The sequence below is a fragment of the Spea bombifrons genome, chromosome 3 (assembly GCF_027358695.1).
Source record: "Spea bombifrons isolate aSpeBom1 chromosome 3, aSpeBom1.2.pri, whole genome shotgun sequence".
Classification (NCBI taxonomy): domain Eukaryota; kingdom Metazoa; phylum Chordata; class Amphibia; order Anura; family Pelobatidae; genus Spea; species Spea bombifrons.
This window is the reverse complement of record NC_071089.1, coordinates 24,180,761-24,200,758: the sequence shown is the minus strand read 5'-3', so window position 1 is coordinate 24,200,758 and position 19,998 is coordinate 24,180,761. Positions and strand designations below refer to the sequence as shown.

General features: G+C 42.4%; 1 protein-coding gene across 2 annotated transcripts in view; it reads right to left on the bottom strand.

Annotated features, from left to right (window-relative positions):
• Positions 1-1,138: 1,138 nt before the first annotated feature.
• The window catches only part of ATL2 (atlastin GTPase 2), a 32,830-nt gene continuing 13,970 nt past the window's right edge, over positions 1,139-19,998 (bottom strand). The window contains exons 2-14 of one of the 2 annotated variants that reach the window (XM_053460627.1): positions 16,267-16,514; positions 11,903-12,034; positions 10,464-10,568; positions 10,306-10,356; positions 9,372-9,428; positions 8,792-8,884; positions 8,018-8,156; positions 7,575-7,702; positions 6,953-7,009; positions 6,785-6,856; positions 6,077-6,508; positions 2,835-2,849; positions 2,400-2,748 (exon numbers count right to left, since the gene is read on the bottom strand). In XM_053460627.1, coding sequence (XP_053316602.1) covers positions 2,641-2,748; positions 2,835-2,849; positions 6,077-6,508; positions 6,785-6,856; positions 6,953-7,009; positions 7,575-7,702; positions 8,018-8,156; positions 8,792-8,884; positions 9,372-9,428; positions 10,306-10,356; positions 10,464-10,568; positions 11,903-12,034; positions 16,267-16,514 — 1,637 coding nt within the window. In that variant the 3' untranslated portion in view covers positions 2,400-2,640. The other variant, XM_053460628.1, reaches the window with a different exon arrangement.

The window sequence follows — 19,998 nt, the reverse complement described above, 5'->3', positions numbered from 1 at the left end:
GGCATCCCGTTTGAGATTTTGGTGTTGCTACCGAGCACTTTTTGGTCACCCTTCAACTTCTTTTTGTGGATAATGAAGCACCAGCTCCTTGAATAGCAATCCTTAAAGCGTATGTAACCTTAAATCTTCGGACAGTGCTTTAGGTTTCCATGCAGGACTATTTCTTGGCCTTAAAGGGGAAGTCCCATTACAAAAAATATTTTCTCCTTCAGCATAAAATATGGTGATGGAGTTTAGTTGGCAAAAATCTGGTTTTATCTTTTGTTCCAATAAACTTCTTTTAACTGAAAACCTGGAGGCTGCCATTGTCATCCGTTCAGCACTAACGTCACACAGAGCCGATTGTTCCTGAGGCATTCTATTGTTGATCACAGGCAGTATGATAAGGAGTCAGGATGTTTGTCTACAATACCAGAACCAGTACATACAAACGACTACCATGCAGCTGCTGGAAAACATTATGCTAAAACTAGAACGGTCTTTTAAATAAAAAAAGAAAAGAGACTTTTAATCTGACACTAGTAATAACATTTGGTGGGAATTTCAATCTTGGCCTATGCAGGGATGATGGTCTCCAGCTATCCAAAATTAGTATCACGTTTAGTAATAGTTAATGAAAGCGTAAAGAGAAATGGCAAAATTATTAGTTTTGACTAACAAAAAGCCACTAGCAAAATCCCCTCTTATTGGTGATGGCAACGCAGCATTCTATGTGCAAAGCATGGGCAAGATCTGCTTTGAAGCACTGAAGACATCTTGGAAACCATGTTGCTCTTCTTGCAAAAGCAGCCCATTTGGGGTTGGCCAGCCCAGATTCGGAGGAGGAGAGGGAGTACGACGAGAATAAAACTTATAATGCACAAAGCCATTTTTTAAAACTGCCTTATTGTACCCCATGTGCATGCTACGGGTGGACCTTGGCTGTGCACCATCCTGTAAGTTCTCCGCTGCAGGTTGACGAGATGGCCGAGGCACTCAGATTCATCTATTTATTAGTGCGTTCAGCTAAAAAGCCCGAGGGATATGATAAATACACAATTTACTGTGGAGTCAAAAAAAAGTGGATGCAGTGTTCCAGGCACAAAATCTTCATCAAAATGCAGCAGAGATTGAAGATGAAGAAGAAAAACACCACGGCTTGTGTCATATATACAACAGATTTTAATTATACTGAAAATAAATTACAGGAAACCATTTTTTTTTTGTTTGTTTTTTTAACAGGACAAAGATTCACAACAAAAATGCTCATTGTTTCTTTTTCCACCCACCGGGGTGAGACAGCAGTGTTCAAGGCAGGTAAATATCACAAATATATCAAAACTTCAGACTGGTTTAAGCATTCACACATTTACATGAGCCACAAACACCCCCTGCGCAGGGATTTCACACTTAGCCTACCACAGAACCAGGATTTGGCATGGACTACAAAAACGTCTTACAAAAGTGGTATTTATATTATTTATATGTCATATACATGCCCTATCTGATCTTGTATAGAAAATAACTAATGCTGTACAGATGATCTGAGCTGCTAATAGCTGTAGGCTTTGCTTCTGGATGGACTGGCACCCTCCTCCTGACCCCCCCCGCCCCAATAAAATTAACGGCATATTGTATGTACATAAAGGCTTAACAGAAAAGAAATGTATATATATCAGCCCCCACTGATACGCACCTACGGTATGGCAGGTTCATGGATTAAAAAGGCCATTATATACTTTCATGAAAACCTCGGCAGATTGTACGAGGAATGGGAACGTGTAACAAAGAAACAAAAAGGCAGTGAATCAGCCTGTAGATTTCTTAGTACCCAACAGCTAGATTTCATTGTCCGCTATCGTAGATGCTATTTGGATACCAATATTAAATATATATATATAAAAAATCATTCTATTAAAAGGAGATCATTTGATTTAGTGTTGGAAAACATGTCACTAAAAGTTTTATGAAGGTGATTACAGAAAAGAAAACAAAAATGGCACATGTGAGCAGTAATGCAACCTCTTCGTGCTAGAGTCAAGTTGTTCTGGCACAAGAGGGCTATGAGCTTTCCTTGACAGTCTTACAGCAAGCTTATAGGGTAGCTTATCCTTGTTGGGGGGGGGGAATAAAATACCAGTGGCAGCACTTGGACAAGTCAGGTTATACTACATCTACAGTTATAATTGTAAACTTTGGTTTATTTGTGTGTGTTTTCAATGTATTTCTACAGAGTTCTCGTTATACAAACAAGCCGTGGGGCAGGAAAGGCTGCGGCTGGAGAGATGAACTGTCAGTCTGTCTTTTGCCGGGCAGCTTGACTCACTTGCTCTGTAAGACCGGCCTTGATGGAGTTTGTCACCGTTTGCCTTATGTTATCCTCCATCAAGGTGTCGCTCATTGGCTTCAGCAGCTGAAGGATGGAAACATGCAAAAGAAACAGGAAAAGTAGTCATGAAAGGGGCCCAAAGTGAGCAGATTAATAAATGAACATGGAGTAAACAAAAAAAGGTGAATGAATGAAATGACATTTCCACTTTTTTTCCACCCTTATTACAGAAGGGATTGAATGTACTGTAAGGACCGGATGTGCAGTTCAAATATGTCAGCCTAGTTTTATAAACAGCCACTTAAGGGAAAACCAAAGGTAAAAATACTGCTTTATTTTTTCTTCTTGTTATTGTTTGACGACATTCTGCGTTTCTGCGTTGAAGGGACAGCCCGGCGAGGCAGCCGACGTTTACAAGCTCCATAGAGTTTGGAAATCACCTAGAACATGGAGTGGTTTGTTAGGTACAAGGTGTCACAAAGAAAACGCTATGTCAGAGAGGTTATGTTATTTCTGGAAACCTCACCTTCCTGGGATTCCTCTGTGCAGCAAAATAGGGAGAAAGAATATGAGATTAAATACAATTCTGGGAAGAGGAATGATTACGGGTGTTTATATAGGCAGTGGCTATACCCAAGTTTCTTGCAATTGCAATGAATGAGTTTTGAGAACCAGACACCAAAATCAGCAAATTCAATACTATATACAATACATGGACAAAAGTATAGGGACACCTCTTAATTATTTAACAGGTGTTTCAATCTGACCCACTGTCTCAGGTATATAAAATCAAGTACCTAGTCTGCATTTACAAACGTTTGTGGGGGGGGACAGGTCATTCTGAAGAGCTCGATGAGTTCAAGCGTGGTACTGTGATAGGATGCCACGTTTGCTATAAGTTCATGAAATTTCATCCCTGCTAGATATTCCATGGTCATCTGTAAGTGGTATTACTGGAAAGCTTAGAAACAGCAGCAACTCACAGAGTGGGGTCACAGAGTGCTGAGGAACATGGTACGTAAAAGTCGCCAATGCTCTGCTGATTCCATAGCTGAACAGTTCCAAATTTTCATTGGCATTTGTTTCAGCACAAAAACTGTGCACCAGGCGCTTCATGGAATGGATTTCCATGGCCGTGCAGGTGCATGCAAGCCTCACATCACCAAGTACAATGCCAAGCGTCGGATCAAGTGGTGTGACGAATCGTGCTTCTGTTTGGCAGATGCCAGGAGTTGCTTGCCTGAATGCATTGTGCCAACAGTAAAGCTTGGTGGAGGAGGGATACTGGTCTACGGCTGATTTTCATGGGTTGGGCCCCTTACTTTCAGTGAAGGGAAAACTTAATTCTACAGCATATAAAGCTGTTTCAGACAAAATGTTTGCTTCTAACTTCGTGGGAACAGTCTGGAGAAAGCCCTCTTGTATTCCAGCATGACTGTGCCCCAGTTCACAAACCAAGATCCATAAAGACAAGGTTGGGTGAGTTTGGTGTGGAAGAACTGGACTGGTCTGCACACAGCCCTAACCTCAAACCCATCAAACACCTTTGGGATGAACTGGAATGGAGATCGTGAGCCAGTCCTCCTCATCCAACATCAACAAATGCTCTACTGGCTGAATGGGCAAAGATTCCCACAGAAATCTTGTGGAAACCAACTAATGTCCATGTATGTAGAATTCAATGTCATAAAAGTCCCTGTTGGTATAATGGTCAGTTGTCCCAATACCTTTGTGGTCGTGTTTAACACATATGGACAAAACATATGGCAGGGGATGGATTCTACAACTAGAAATAGATTAATTTACTGGAAATTTACAAACCGCAATGTCAACACTGGAGATAAAACCAAGACCGTACATTTTCTCATGGAATATAGTCTATGAACCCTGATATCTGTAAAAATTTTTATCAGGCCTCTTTGTGCAAAAAGTTTTCCTAACAGAGAAACTGAATAATAAAAAAAAACCAAAAAAAAAACCACTGCCACTAAAGGCCCATAATTACCGTATCTGTTCGATTATAAGATGACTGATAAGACGACCCCCCAAAATCTGAATATTAATTTATGAAAAAAAGAAAAAGCCTAAATATAAGACGACCCTATAGGAAAAGAGTTTTACCAGTAAATGTTAATTCATGTAAACTATGTGAACAATTTTTTTTAATAAAAGCTATGATAAATATGATGAAAAATATTTTATTTCCTTTCAACCTGCCCCCCCAGTTAGGCACCTCTGCCCCCAGGCTTGCCACTCTGCCCCAGAAATGCCTTTAACCCCGTATATGCCACTGTGCCCCATGATATGCCTTTTAACCCTCTATATGCCACTGTGCCCCATGATATGCCTTTTAACCCTCTATATGCCACTGTGCCCCATGATATGCCTTTTAACCCTCTATATAGCACTGTGCCCCATGATATGCCTTTTGACCCTCTATGTGCCACTGTGCCCCATGATGTGCATTTTGACCCCCTATGTGCCACTCTGCCTCCAGAATTGCCTTATACCCCTATATGCCACTCTGCATCACTGCGGGGGATCTGGATCTTAGTCTCATTGTCAGACCTTATAATCGAGCAAATACGGTAATTTATAGGATTTCTCAAATGTAATGGAACGCTTTGTATCAATTGGAATGCAGCCAGTATTACCATAAAAAGCACTGCTTATAAAAAATAAACTTATGCTACAATAGGACTGCAGATCACACACGTAAATGTAGAAAATGATCAAGAGTGACTTAAATACTGCAGACAAAAAAACGATACCCTAATCTTGGTAAAAGGCTCTGAGCAGCCGCATTGGTTGTAGTAATAAATCAGAGGTTTTATCTAACGAAAGGGGATTTGTTGGTTCTGGAGAAGACTACATGGATCAGACATGGTACAGATTATGCATAACAAATCCCCCTCCTGGATGTTATGATTAATGAGAGAGTCTGATCCCGAGTTAAAAAATAATAATGTATATTGGAGTCCATTTTGTATTGGCTCCAACTGCTCCCCCTGGCAGCCTACCGAAATATCTAGATGCACGTTCAGTAACGTTACCATCCAAATGTCGCCTTCAGCCAATTTCAATGGGAGCTCTACAGAGCAGAAAGTGGATGAAGTACACTTTGCCTCATTGATGCCCGGAAAAGCAGATTTGGTATTAGAGAGATTTCTATAAATTCACTTCACCGTTTTAACCGTGCATTACGCTTCATCAGCTCTTCTTGCAGGAGGCCGGGGTTGGCCATTCCAAATGCTGGGTGAACTGCGTGGGTTTAAACGTTTCATCTTACCTATAGACTTCCAGGTTACTAAACACGGCTTTCACTTAAAGACCACGATGGCCAAAATCATGATTCCGATATGCCAAACCATTACAGAAAGAAAACAGAAAAACGTCTATATTCCTACACAGAAGTCATTTTACCTTCTAGCGCACATAAAATGTATGTTGAACACCCAATATTTAATGCACTGAATTCAGCACATCTTCTTAAACAGACACTTCCCAATCATGCCACATGTTGTCAGAAAATATGGACAGAAAGGAATTTCAGCATCTCCCAAATACCTACCAGTTGATCCATGTGAGGAGGAACCCATTTTTATCAGAGTTTATGCAATAACACCAAGTTGCCCTTTTAAAATCTTTTTATAGAATAACCAACGCAACAAACTGAAGAGGAGACGACTAACCACACAGCCTTAAATTTTGAGAGTGAAGAAACTGCACGTTAAAGAAAAAACAAAACAGAAAAGGAGCGTTACTAACCTGTTCCCATATTATCTCTGCGATCTGATCTATTAACGTTCCCAATTCTCGAAACTCTCCAGAGTACTTCACATAGGCCCAGGTGCAGAAAGACAGTAATGCTAATCCCATGACCAAGTTGCAAATGGTTGCTATAGAGTTCAGCCCAATGAAACCAGTCAGCCCTGAGATAATGTACATTGCGAACATTACAGCAAACAGCGTGGCGGGGGTACGGGCAGCGTAGAAGATATTTTTGCCATCGTTGTGCTTCATGAAGTTTGCATAGGTTTCATCTATCTCGGCCTCCAACTGGTCCTGATACCGTCGGCAGAACTCCTCTCCTCCCATCTTCTTCACCGAGCGGAACTGCTTTATACAGCCTTCTTTCACATCCAAGTGTTTCTTTTCAAGGTCTGAGGGTGCGATGTATGGCTTATCACCTCCACAAAGCTAAAGAAAGAGATACAAAAATGTGCGCAATTCCGCAGTCATTGGAAGCTTCATAAATGTGAAAGAACTTGCTTGGTTATTTAAAAATAAAGAAAAAAAACAACTATTCATTTACCAACTATTAACCCCCCCCCAAAAAAAAACAGACAATTCGACAAAACACCTTTCATTTTGGTGACATTAAGGCTAAGTATGGCATCCATACAAATGTTTCTAAATCTCCGGTGCAAATCGGTGTTAGCTCACAGTATGGTATATGGCTAAGAAGAAACATACCTGCTCCATGCTTTTGCTGTACAAGTCTTTTGCTCCAGCCACAGCCGCCAAGTTGTTTGCTTCTGCTGTCGCCTAGAAATCAATAAGAATTTAAAGAATTGAAAAGTAACCATTTTTAGTTATTCCGATAGCAATGCTTTATAAAAGGATAACTATGTCGGTAAATACCTGGAGCATGGATTTAGGATGGGGCAACTCTTCTCCTTGATAGATTTTGATGTAAGCCTAGTAAATGATTAAGGACATTAGGATTACTCTATACTGTACGAAATTCTTCTTTAATGATATGGGCAGCCCTGTAACGAGCAATCAATGGGCTGAATCATATGTCACATAAAAAGCAGCTTTGACCGAATTACAAACACAAGTGAGAAGTATGTATGGCAGTTAAGTTCTTCCCTCTTGTCTTCTTGTTATAGAGGAGCAGCTTTCCAGAGCAGACACTAAACGTGGATCCAGAGCCGACCTTAAGTGTTCTGGCGGCCTGTGCGGACTACTCCTCTGGTGCCCCCCCCTCATCCCATCCCCTTCTCACTGAAAATCTCCCATTAGCGAACAGACCCCATGAAATAGGCAATAAGGAACACGTGCAGGGAACACAGTAACACATGATTGTCCACAGGGAAATATGAAGTGAGGAGCAGCCCAAGTTGGCATCCATACAGACACAAATAACTATAAATAACAGGACAAAATCCAGCTGCAATGCACCTCTAGATAATGGCAACGCTGAACATTCGTCTGACCTAATTAATGTCCGGGAAGCCTACTGCGACGCAGAACACCTTACCTTAAAATACTCCAGCAGACTTCGACAATTCACCTTGGAGCCGCTTATTTCTTTTTCGACCAGGTTCTCTGGGGCTAGCAGTAACGGGACCAGTTTTTGTAGTTCATTTTTGAATTCATCATCTATGTCTGTTTAAGAAAACACATTTCTAATCAAATTGATGAAGTAGAAAAAAAAACAATTAGCTGCTGGATGCATTCTATAAGAACAAATATTGGAAAAAACATATCAATTTCAAACACAAACATGTTATTGTCCTAATAAACAACATGCTCAACAGGAGGACTATTTAACAATTGACGTTGTGTTGGGAAAGGGCCTAACAATAACACAAACTCCGGTAGTGCTTTCTTTTGGGGTAACAGACAGCAGTCAGATTTCACCAAGTCACCTGAAAGGGTAAACTCTATAATGTGTTACGGGACATTAAACAGAACACTCACCAGCTAATCGCCCATCAAAGTATGGGTTGGTGGCAACTTTAAGACCAGGATGTGGCAAGAGGAAACAGCCGATATTTGTAAAACACGAGTGTATATGCTTCCTGACATTCTGCAGTTCTTCATGCTGGTTCTGTTTCACCTGTTCGATAAATAATTTGAATGTTGAAGACCCTGCGGTGAATCTGCATCATTTCACAAAACGTAGAACGAGCGATACAAGCATGAGCCCATGGTTTTTAGAAAAGTGGGTGTCATCTCCAGTCTTCATGTTTTTAGTTTTACACAGAGGCACAAAACAGCGAGGATTTATATAGAATGTTTTGGGCAAGAGTACTTAAATCTGTGTTTCATCTCAGACATATTATCAAGCGCAGCTATGGAAATTTAAACATGCGTTACCATAAACTCGTATGGCAGCTACAAGTGTACTTGGCCAGTACCAGGCCATCACTCCTATTTCCACCCGTGCACGGCCATCACTCCTATTTCCACCCGTGCACGGCCATCACTCCTATTTCCACCCGTGCACGGCCATCACTCCTATTTCCACCCGTGCACGGCCATCACTCCTATTTCCACCCGTGCACGGGTTGATCCTACTAGTTGCTACTCAATGTTCACTTGCCATTAGCGGTTCACTCGATGGGTAGTGAATCGAGGCAGAATGGTATATTACTGACTTGACAATGCTTGGCTTGTGGCATTTTATTAGTAGACCATATTCAGCTAGAGAAACGAATATTGCCTAATCTATGACCTATACCATGACTTTACCTGTAGCCTCTTCTCCAGGAACTTTTTGCCACCTTCCAACCCGTAGGGATGTTCATAGGGATAGCTCCAATCTCTAATTAAAAACATGAGTGTCTATAAAGAAAAACAAAAGCCAACACAGTGTCAGTTAAGCTGGAATAAGATCACTGGAAACTAATCTGCCTCTCACCGCTTTAAATTAGTAATGAGAGAGGATAGGTTGAAGCACCACTGCTACTGATGTCATACATAAATGCATGCGTTTATCAGCAAAAAAAATGCAGACTATAGAAAGAAAGGGAAAAAAGTAGCTGCTTTCATTTTAATAGAATAGGTTTTAATATGGTGCAAAAAAGATCCCCCAAAAGGGCAGGTGGTAGGAATTAAATACCTGATTAGACTATTTCAAGGGAAGAGATGGAGTATGAAGATTTGTATCGTAGAGCTATCACACATTCTTGTTTCTAAGATCTATGTAATCAACCTGCTCGGGCTACAAACATCACTTCAAAATGCATCGGCGCTTGTTCTAGAAGATCGAGTGTCCTGCGACAGTCAAGGTATTAAAAACATTTCCAATCATTTGGATTCTATGCTTTACCTGAAAGGGCTTTTTGTAAATTTCCTCCATTGCAAGACGTCCGTACTCTGTAAAAAGCTATGAAAAGCAAACAATTAGCAGCACTCAAGAGATTAGACGATGCAAATCTCTCAACATGAAGCCAAGCGAGATCCGCCGCAACCAGATATAACTTCAAAGCAAAGTGACAGGCGCTGCATTTAATATTTATAGCGTCCTTTGATTTAGAACCAAAGTCATTTAAAACAACTGCTATTAACAAAGGACACCTTATAGAAGTGTTTTTCTAATACCTCTCAGATATTTTCTTTTGCTAAAGTCATCCCAATATCAACCTTTCATAATATGGTTCCCATTATAGCAATAAAAGAAAGAAAAAACACACCCAAAAACACTACTATGAGGTATAGAGGTGAGATGTGTGCCAATTATTTATTTTATTAAAAACACTGAAAAATGCAATCCATCTAAAATTGCTTTGCTATTATATTGCCACATCTGCACTACCTCCAATCAACAAATGCACCAGAAGTCAGCAGAGGCAGGATAGTGTATAACTATATATAACTATAAAGTTATATCTGTTCCTCTTCCTGTCTTTTCCTGTCCCTTTTTCACCACTTCACTCCTGCCACCCCTTCTCTCCCCCATCTTTTAAAATTTCTTTTTTGGAGAGTCTCTTCAGAATCTCACGCATAGCAGCAGTTAGAGGAAGATCCTGTGCTACGGGCATTGGTGAGCACTATTGAACTCGCTCTCTTGTTATGTACCTTTTTTTTGTTAATTTTGGTTATGGATTCATGCTACAGTCTATTGAAACATCAAAAACTTTTTATAAAAGTCCAATTCATAATAAAATGTTAAAAAAAACAGACAAACTTATAATCGGAGGAGAAATCCACGATAATGGTGTGCACAAGTAAGGCCTGCAATTCCACGAGGACATGCTGCTTACCTGCAAATGCTGGAGATCATCCTCTTGAACGTTCTGGGATAAATTATAAACCTATAAGCCAAACAAAGAATATTAAATAATGGACTGAAGCAAAACATAACCATAAATAAGGTTTTGCTCCAGCAGACAGATGCTAAGCGTTGTCTGCTATAACTAACCTGAACGGAGCTGGTCATCGTGCTCAAAGCGAACACGGTCGCGCAGTCTTTGATTGTCGACTGGCTATCAAAGGCTCCCTGAGTGTCCATGAGGATGACGGCAACCTGCAGAAAGCCAGAAGCAGATCGTTACAGAGCCTAAGCGAGGATATAGTTATGGTGTCAATTCCACAGAACATGTGCAGAACAGGTGTTCATCAAACTAAGTTTCTGTTTATGCTTTAGGATATGGTATGGGGAGTAAAGACCAGCAGATTTTGTATGCCGAATTGGGGTCAACGGCACAACTTAAAATCTACAGGTAAAAAGAAAGTAATGTTTTTTGTAAGTAATTTTCCAAACACTCTTTAATTAAACAGGCAATTATCACAAGCTATCTCCTTGTTAATTTACCTTGAGGCTTTATGTTCACAAGAAGTATAATCATTTTATAAAATAATCACTGCCGCAGGTAAAGAAATAAAGAGGCAGCAGTTAACTGTAATAAGCGGCAGGAGGAAAAGCCACGAGACAATAAATAGTCCGCACTGGTCTAGTGTACGGACAGAAAAAGGGTCCGGAGTTCACTATATAACCTGCATTGGGTATCTATTGTGTTTGGACAATTAAAAGAGGCCCTTTTAGTTGTGTGTAGATATTTGTTTTTATCCTAAGAACACAGTTCAGGCATCATGAATAAACATAATGGAAGATATGCTCGCTGTCCAAAGTCTTGTTGTTACAATCATCACAAGGATTCACCAAATGAAGTTTACCCCTTTTAAAATGACATGGTTAAGGCAATGAAAGGGCACGGAAGCATCGTGTACATCTCGTGAAATTCATGGATTGGTTACCATGCTGTCCACAACGTGGCAGTCTTGCGCAAAGCCAACTTCTGGCAGCTCTACAGCTTTCTGATATTTAAGCCAAGTGCCCTTGATGCGACCCTGAAGGTTGCCAGCTGAAGGTCACAGTACTTTTTTTTTTTTTTTTTTTTAAAGGAGAAAGGCAGATAAGTTATGGCAGCCGTGGGTCCGCCGATAGAAGTGGGTCAAACACACAAATACATTTCTATTGGTTAGCTTCTCCACCTCTTTCAAAAGATGCGGTTTCCTCATAACTACTTGCAACAGTCATGCTGCCATCTCAATTCACGAGAAAAATAACAGAACATTTGGAAATAAAAATCTGGCCCCTGTGGACACCAGGAAAGAGTAATATTGGGCAACTAAGTCATCCAGTGAGCCTGGAGTGTATTTGGAGTTCCAGATAGTCAGCTGCTAGAGAAATGCAGTCTGTTCATACCATGTACAGGCAATTAAATATATATATTGGTCATTGACCACCACCAAGGTGGCAGAGATGTCCATCATATGGTGCTAGCTGTACACTTGGAATGATAGGACTCCAATGCCCCCGAAGTCTAAGATGTGTGGTCTTTTTCACCTTCTCTTTACCTTGGATCCATCAGGTTTGTCAATAACAAACACTTCACTCCAGATCTGTATGCCTGTGGTTTCTCGCTCACATCCTCCTCGCCACGTGAAGCCAGTTAACGGCTCGCAGTCCCCACCTATCCAACTTGATTTCTGGGGGAGAAAAGTAAAGAGACAGATCACTCTCAGATGAGCACATGAAGAATTTATCGTTTAGAATAGATTGTAAGCTTGCAAGAGCAGAACCCTCTTCTTCGGTTTGCTTTTTCTTAATGCTATTGTCAGTATTGTCTATGGCCGATTTAATGTTAAAACTAAATACACCTTCTGCTTTGTTTGCAGTATTAAGCGCCCACCTCGTGTAAGCAGAGGATTAAGCTTTATGTGGCACAACCAGCATTACCATACCAGCTTCTCTCCCTTCGCTAGTAGAACAGAAAAGCCAGGCCCTCATTGCAAGACTTATGGTGGGGGCACCCAAGCTTTATCAGCCTCCTGAAAATCAGCATGTGCACGGAAACGGGTCATCCGATGACATATGGCCCAGCACACTTACACTAATGCAGGGCTTGACAAATTTGTTGTGAATCTAGGCGCCAGGTAAAAAAGTTAGGAGCCAGGATTTTTTTAAACTAACACTTGGTCAGGAGTGATCTGATCATCATCAGCCCACTTACTAAACTCACAGCATTTGGCCTGGAAGCACCCTGGACTTTCAGGTCAGTGCTGTGTTTTTTCTTTTTTTTTTTTTTTTTAAACTCTTTCGATGCTGATTTTCCATTGGAGCACAGCATTGATTGATATTTAGTCCCCACAAGCTTGTGGGGACAAATGTTTTTTTTTTTTCAATTCACCGTTTATTGAAAAAAGGTAACAGTGCACAAAGTAAGAAACATAGTACATCAGGCAGCAAGACATCACTGTGAACACAGTACAGCAGGCAGCAAGACAAAATCGTACAAAATCGTACACATCGGGCAAGTGTCACACTGGGGAATGCCAGTTCTCAAAGGCACACAAGATGGCAAATAAACGGCAGAGGTGACAGAGAACAAAATACCGTGTATAGAGATACAATGTGCAAAATATCAGAGATACAATGTCACAGGGATTGACAGCAGACGATCTCGCAGCGGAAAGTTGGTGAGATAAACGGCGAAAAGGCAAAAAGTAACAAAAGAAAATAATAATAACATAACAGTACCGCACGCGAATAAATGGATGGGTGGGTGGGTGAGGTGCCGTCTCCAGGAGCATACAGAGATAATGGTGCCGCAATAGCGCTGAGCGTCAGGAGCAAAGACAAAGCGCAAGTATATAAAACCACAGGCAATCTCAATCTAGAGCAGGGGGAGCTGCAACAAAACTACCCAGGACGGTCTGAAAGGAGGGGGAGGCCAAGAACTCCCGCCACGGCAACCACTTCAAACCATTTCTATACCCGAAGCCCCTGGAGGTCATGACCAGATCCTCCATCTGGCATATGAAATTAACCTTCCTCAGCCACACCGAGACAGGCGGGGGCACAGCCCGACGCCAAAAACAGGGGATGGTAGCCCTGGCGGCGGTAATGAAGTGAATCGTGAGCGACCTCTTGTAGGAGCCCAGGCTAGAGGAGCCGTGGTGTAGAAGCATTGCCTCCGGGGAGGCCTGGAAGGAAGGGTCATCAACCGCCCGTTTCACCGCGGCCACAGCCGCCCACAGGGGTTGCACCAGGGGGCAAGACCACCATAAGTGCATGTAGGACCCCTCAGCAGATCCACACCTCCAACACAGGGGGGAAACCTGTGGAAGGAAGCGATGGAGCTCAGCGGGTACCCGATACCACCTGGTGAGGAGCTTATATGCCGACTCCTGCAACCTACTACTAGTGACCCCTCTAAGGGCGAGTAATATCATCCTATCCCAGTCCACGGGTTCAAACGACAGGTTCAGATCCCTTTCCCACAAGCTGAGAAAGTACGGCTTCCTAGGGGTACGGTGAGCCAGTAGGAGTTTGTATAGCGTAGAGAGTAGGTGGGGACAAATGTTAACCCCTGCAATGCCACGAATGTGTCACAATTGTAGCATTGAAGGGGTTAACGCTGCACTGTCGCTCTCATGGAGCGATCAGGCAGCAAGGGGGTGTTGGGGCTGCTCTCCACACTCATGTGGAGACCAAAGAACCCTCTCCCCTGTCCCTGAAGCTGCCTCTGGCAGCTGGGACTCAATTGCTGGTCTATGGACCAGCCATTGCAGGGAGGGGAGTCTTTGATGACTGCTGTAGGCTTCCATGCCTACAGGAATCATCAAAGGGCTTGTGGGGGCTCGTTTTTGCTGTTGCAGCAGAGCCCCGTACAAAACGGGAATTAACCCCTAAATGCCGCGATCGCAACCTCATGGGCTGTCAGCGCCCTGCAGCACGTAATAAAAGTGGGGAACGTAACACTGAAGACAGAGGGGTTTGGCCCAGTTACACCAGTATCCTTCTCCTTACAGCTTCATAAGAAATAATAATAATAATGCTGTCGTGACATAAGGTGGACTCCCAATATATATTATACAGTTATACAGACCGGTGACAAAAGGGACATATCAAGCTTAAGTTCACCAAGTTGCTGACAAGAGAACATAGTTTAAAACTAGAGGGTCAGAGTCTTAGAGGTAATGTGAAGAAGTTCTACTTTACCGAGAGAGTAGTCGATAAATGTATCAGTCTCCCAGCAGAAGCGGTGGAGGCGAATACAGTGAGTACATTTGAATGTGCATAGGATACATATAACACTATCCTGACTATGGGACCAGACCAAAGACCTTACATCAGCAAAAAAGGCAGACAGTTGTTATCTGCCTTTAAATACTGTTTCTATGAGCGCTGCATATGCTTCTACAATAGCAGAGATGTAAAAAGGAAACAACAACACCATAACCGTCCTTGCTCTTTGCCCCCTTCCTTCTTAAAATAAATTGGTCGATGAAGAAAGCAAGACAAAGATCATAAATAATTCCCTAAGTATTTTATAGCGGTAGGACTAGTGCCCATACGCCTCTGTATTGCAACATCAAGACAACAGCAGCGCTAGAATACCCGTCTCCTGAAATGAACTTTAATACAAACGGTTCAATAACGGCAAAACATTACAATGACTTTATCTTAACTTATCGAACTGCACCAAGCGAAGCATCTGATGTCCTGCCAATCAAGCTCTATTACATGGAACGGTACGATAGATGAGACTATGCTACTTTTACTACAATATATGATTAATATAGAATGGAAAGGTTGGAGAAGTTCCCAAATATGCAGTTTTCTCCTCGGTTCAAGAGCAGTATGGGGTCCTCGGCAGGTGGAAACCAGATACGAGCCATAATCCAAGACTCCGCAGAGCTAAATTGCAGATGTGGTTAAATGCCACCTTAAGTCCAACGTGTTTAACCTTTGAGTGCCAGTAGTTTGGACATAAATTGTTAGATTTTGGTAACAAGCTTAGAGAAGAAGAAAAAAAATGTAGATTTTGCCTTGGGAAACATGCTTATTCAGGACATGTTAAGCTATTCAGAGTGTGCATCATATAATGGTAACAACATTTAAAAAACAAAACATTTTTATATCTCCACAATTGCTAAACAAACAAACTTAGGTTAAACCTTTTGCCCCTCTGGTGTATCTGCTTTTGACGGCTTTAACTGTTAGAAGCCATTTGTTCCTGCCTGCTAGTCAACCGTAGCCTACCATGATAGAAAGCCAACGATTCATAGACAAGCTGCTGCCTAGAAGCAGGGATTGGGTTTGCGGTTGACTTTTACCTTGTTTTATTATACTGCTGATCACCATGGCTCAAGCCAGCAGATCTAGCTGTAAGCGCTATCATCTGTAACCTAAGTTGTACAGATAAAGGTTTTCTGCAAGGGTCGGGGTGTCTGGTGCTGGGAAGATGGCAGCCCCCCCACATACAGGGTTGGCACTGAAAGGGTTAACACCTTGTGTATAGAGCGGAAGGTGAAAAGCTGATAGAGAATATACATAACGCTTAAAGCGCCAGTACGTTTGTAGATGTTGCGGACGCGCATCTACGACGTCACATTATGTCTTAGCCAATCAGCCGAGGCCAGGTGCCAATGAATGAAGCGATCTTCTAAAACACAAGCCGACTTCTCAAAACTTTGGGGGGCCATCTGGTTTCTTTTGAAGAAGCCACATTAGGCCACTCTACATATTTAAGAAGTATGCATGCCCAGAGTCTACAAATGGTTTGCGTGAAGCCCGGAAGATTTGTTAAAAAGAGAACTCTAAGGGCAAACTTCAATATGCAGAGAAGCCGTAGAATCCATGAAGACAGCCGATCAACATCACTACTTCATTCATAGCTGTGACCAAGACAGAAGGAAATAAAAGTCACGCTTACCTGGCTATACATGAATCGCAGCATGAAATCAAGCAGAAAAGATTTGCCTTTCCGAAAAGCGCCAGCCACAGAAACAACTACAACATTCAGATCACGTATGTGCTCCTGCATCAAAATGCTCTCCAGGGCCTTCTCATCCAGCTCAAAGTTATGGTCATCCTCGTGAGCGAGGACTATCTGGATCGGACGGGGCTTGTCCACGACTTCGGCATCACCGTTAAGCTGGATCTCTTCCACGTGGTCTTCATCTAGAACAATAGTAGAAGACATCAGAAGAAGGCGGCATACGCACACGGGCAGACATCTAATATTAACAAATATTACACCCCGGCAAGCATCACGGTGCCTCTCGTTTCCAGTTACAATGTTCTCTTATGTCAACACGTATGTCAAGCTAAAGCTCAGTCGCCTGTCGATAATCGGATAACGTAACCGGTAAAATAACGTAGAGCCCGTGACCCCGCAGGTAATACACATCCCTCGCCAGGGATAAAATAAACACTGATCTCACCACTGACGGGGAAAGCCTTCGGCTCTTGTGGGAATTGAGAAGCCAAACCGCACAAAGCCGAGGAGAAGTTTAATATCGTTTATAAGGAATAACACATGACGGGCAGTGCTACCGAACATGCGCGGGGCAGAATTTCACTCAGAGGCTGTGTCACAAAGTAAAGATGCACAATTTCCCACTCCGAACACCAACGTAAACCATTAACCGGCCTCAAACACGCAAACAAAGCACACCGCAGCACATCGCTGTATAAATAGACTAGGCGGCCTTGAAATAAACACGGCCAACGTATCGCGGCCAACTCTGTCTGTGAGCGGGACTCGAGACCGATATAGTAAGTTATGCTGCTCAGAAAGCGGAGGAGACGCCGGCTTAAAGTGCTGCCCCTGCGCCCATAAGCAACAAGTCACTATATATTCCTCCCCGATTGAGAGGGGACTATCATTAAACTAATAAACTAAAATCTACCTGGGAAGGGAAAATTGTTACACTAACCTCCAAATGCCTTAAGTAAGAGATATACTTTAACGTGTAAACAGTTACACAAAGAGTTACAGACCTGGACAATGTATACTTGATGAAACAGTTACAGCTGAAGCCAGTAAGAGGCTGTTATTTTAAATACATAACCCCGGCCACGGCTGTGGATGGTGACCAGCAGACTATGAACGCCATAAACAAGTTTGGCTCCAATGTTTGTTGGAGTTTAAGGCTCAGATTTCCTTAAAGTAACTCCAGCCAAGAGGCACGTTAACGCATAAGACAGACGGCGCTGGGATGGAATCCCTTTAAATTTACACAATGCTGCTGCCTTCGAATGTTTATTATTGAAGAAACACTTATCTTCGGCAGAAGCTGCAGCATCCGTCTAGGACAAGCTTTTTTGCAAACCTTTCAAAGAATGGACGGAGTGCTTAATCTTTTTTATAATAATAATGCAACATACGTTCATACAGCCAGCCATCTAAATACCATTTATAAAAATATGCATTCCTACGGGCAGGATCTGAGGTGATCGCAGGCACTTCTGGGGCTACTCCTTACAAGCAGCATTACTATTTCTATCGTTGAGCCCAAAATAGCCCCGGCTACACCGAAGACTTTGCATTCCGAGGGGGATACGCCGCTATGGCAATATGCAAACAGTCAATTTGATTATAACCGGGAGCTGTAGAAGAGAGTGATTTCCCTGCAAGTGCTGCTAACCCAATTCCAGCATCAGGAAAACACCAAGGAATTGTAAGAAGAAGAAGAAGAAGAAGAAGAAGAAGCTAAAGCGCCAGATCATTAATCTTACTGGACAGCCGCGTAGGATCCAGTCTGCCGTTACTGTAATTCTAAATGATCTACAAGATGTAATTCCTGAAAGGTAACATTTTCTAAACTAATACTTTAGACACAAACATGCTGATTTGAGAACAGCAAGAAAATTATATATATATATATATATATATATATATATATATATATATATATATATATATATATATATATTGCACAGCCTTATGAACGCAGACATGTACAGCAGAGGTAAAAATACTCCCGACGTACAGCTCGATTGAGAACATTTGGTCCAGGCCAGGCAGACGCTTTGGGTTTTCGGAGGCAGCGCAGAACTCACCTCTGATGTGGAAGAGTGCGGATTTGCAGCTATAGGCGATGCAGTCCAGGCACACGTTTCCCATTTCAACTGCAATCCATAGGAGGAACCGGGTCTATTTCTTACTGCAGATGCCCTGGTATATAGCGCACGGCCACATGCTTTGCCTAGTAAAACTAATGTGCAGCTTACAGGCCAGCAGGATACACATAATCCCGCAGGTAAAAGTTCATAGGAAACTTACACCATCAGACACCTGGTGATAAGGTGGCGTGATAAACCTTAATGCAACCGGCCAGGTAAAAACGGGTTGCATCATTGGAAAGATCAAAAGTTGTCGTTTCAGCAGATCAACAAAATGAATGGGCCCCAGTTGCCCGCTTGCCTTAGACCCACATTAAAAAAAACAGTAATTTTACTCACCGTAAATTCTCTTTTCCCAAGTATAGTGGCAGTACCGTTGGGTTTGCTCTCTTCCCCGGGACAAACACTAAAAAAGATAGAAGGGGTTAAGCTCCACCCCCCCCTTACCCTATAACTGCACGTACCGGCGACCAGCAGTCAGTTAATAACAAGAGGACCAAAGGATGGAAAAACATTATCTTATAACGAAATTAGGGAGGGAAACCTGTACTGCCACTATACTTGGGAAAAGAGAATTTACGGTGAGTAAAATTACTGTTTTTCCCGGCGTATAGTGGCAGTACCGTTGGGATATAGCAAGATCCCCCCAAAAAAAGGGAGGGAGTTAGATCTGAACAGCGTGCAGGACTTGACGTCCAAACTCAGCTGCCGAAGCAGAGGAAATGTCCAGTCTGTAATGTTTAATGAAAGTGTTCCATGAGGATAACGCTGCTGCTTCACAAATCTTCTCCGGAGAGACTGAAGACCTGGAGGCCCAAGAGACAGAGAAGGATCGTGTGGAGTGAGCCTTAATCGGAGGAGGAATAGTCGCACCACAGGAGTCATATGCCAGCCGGATGGCATGGAAGCCATCTGGCCAGGGTAGATTTAGATACAGCTTGACCTGAAGAGCTTACATGGAACTAAAGGAACAGATGGGCAGATGAGCGAAATGGAAGCGGTACGCCCCAAGTATATGGTAAGAGCTCTCTTAACATCTAGACAGTGCCAGTCACTTTCTTCTGGTGTCATAGGGTTTGGAGAAAACGTTGGCAGGACTATAGGTTGGCTAATAGTAGCTTGAGATAAGACTTTAGGCAGGAATGACGGCCTCGGATACATAAGTACGTCGTCCTGATGAAAGATGAGAAAAAACCTTTTGAGGCTGAGAGAGCCTGGAGTTCCTCAATCCGTCGTACCGATGTGACAGCTACTAAAAATGCTGTCTTCAGGGAGAGGAATATAAGTGAAACCTCTCGGAGAAGCTCAAACGGAGTCGAGCATAGAGCCTTGAGTAGAACGGTAAGATCTCACGGTGGAAAAAACGATGTAACAGGAGGTCTCTAATCGTGATGGCCTTAAAAAAAAAAAAAAAAAAAAAAATCTCCGAATGAAATGATCCGACGCCAGATTGAGTAGCAGAAAATGACGAAGAGCAGACATCTGCCCTTTTAAATGTTGTAACCTTGAGGCCCGCTTTAAATCCCACATGTAAAAC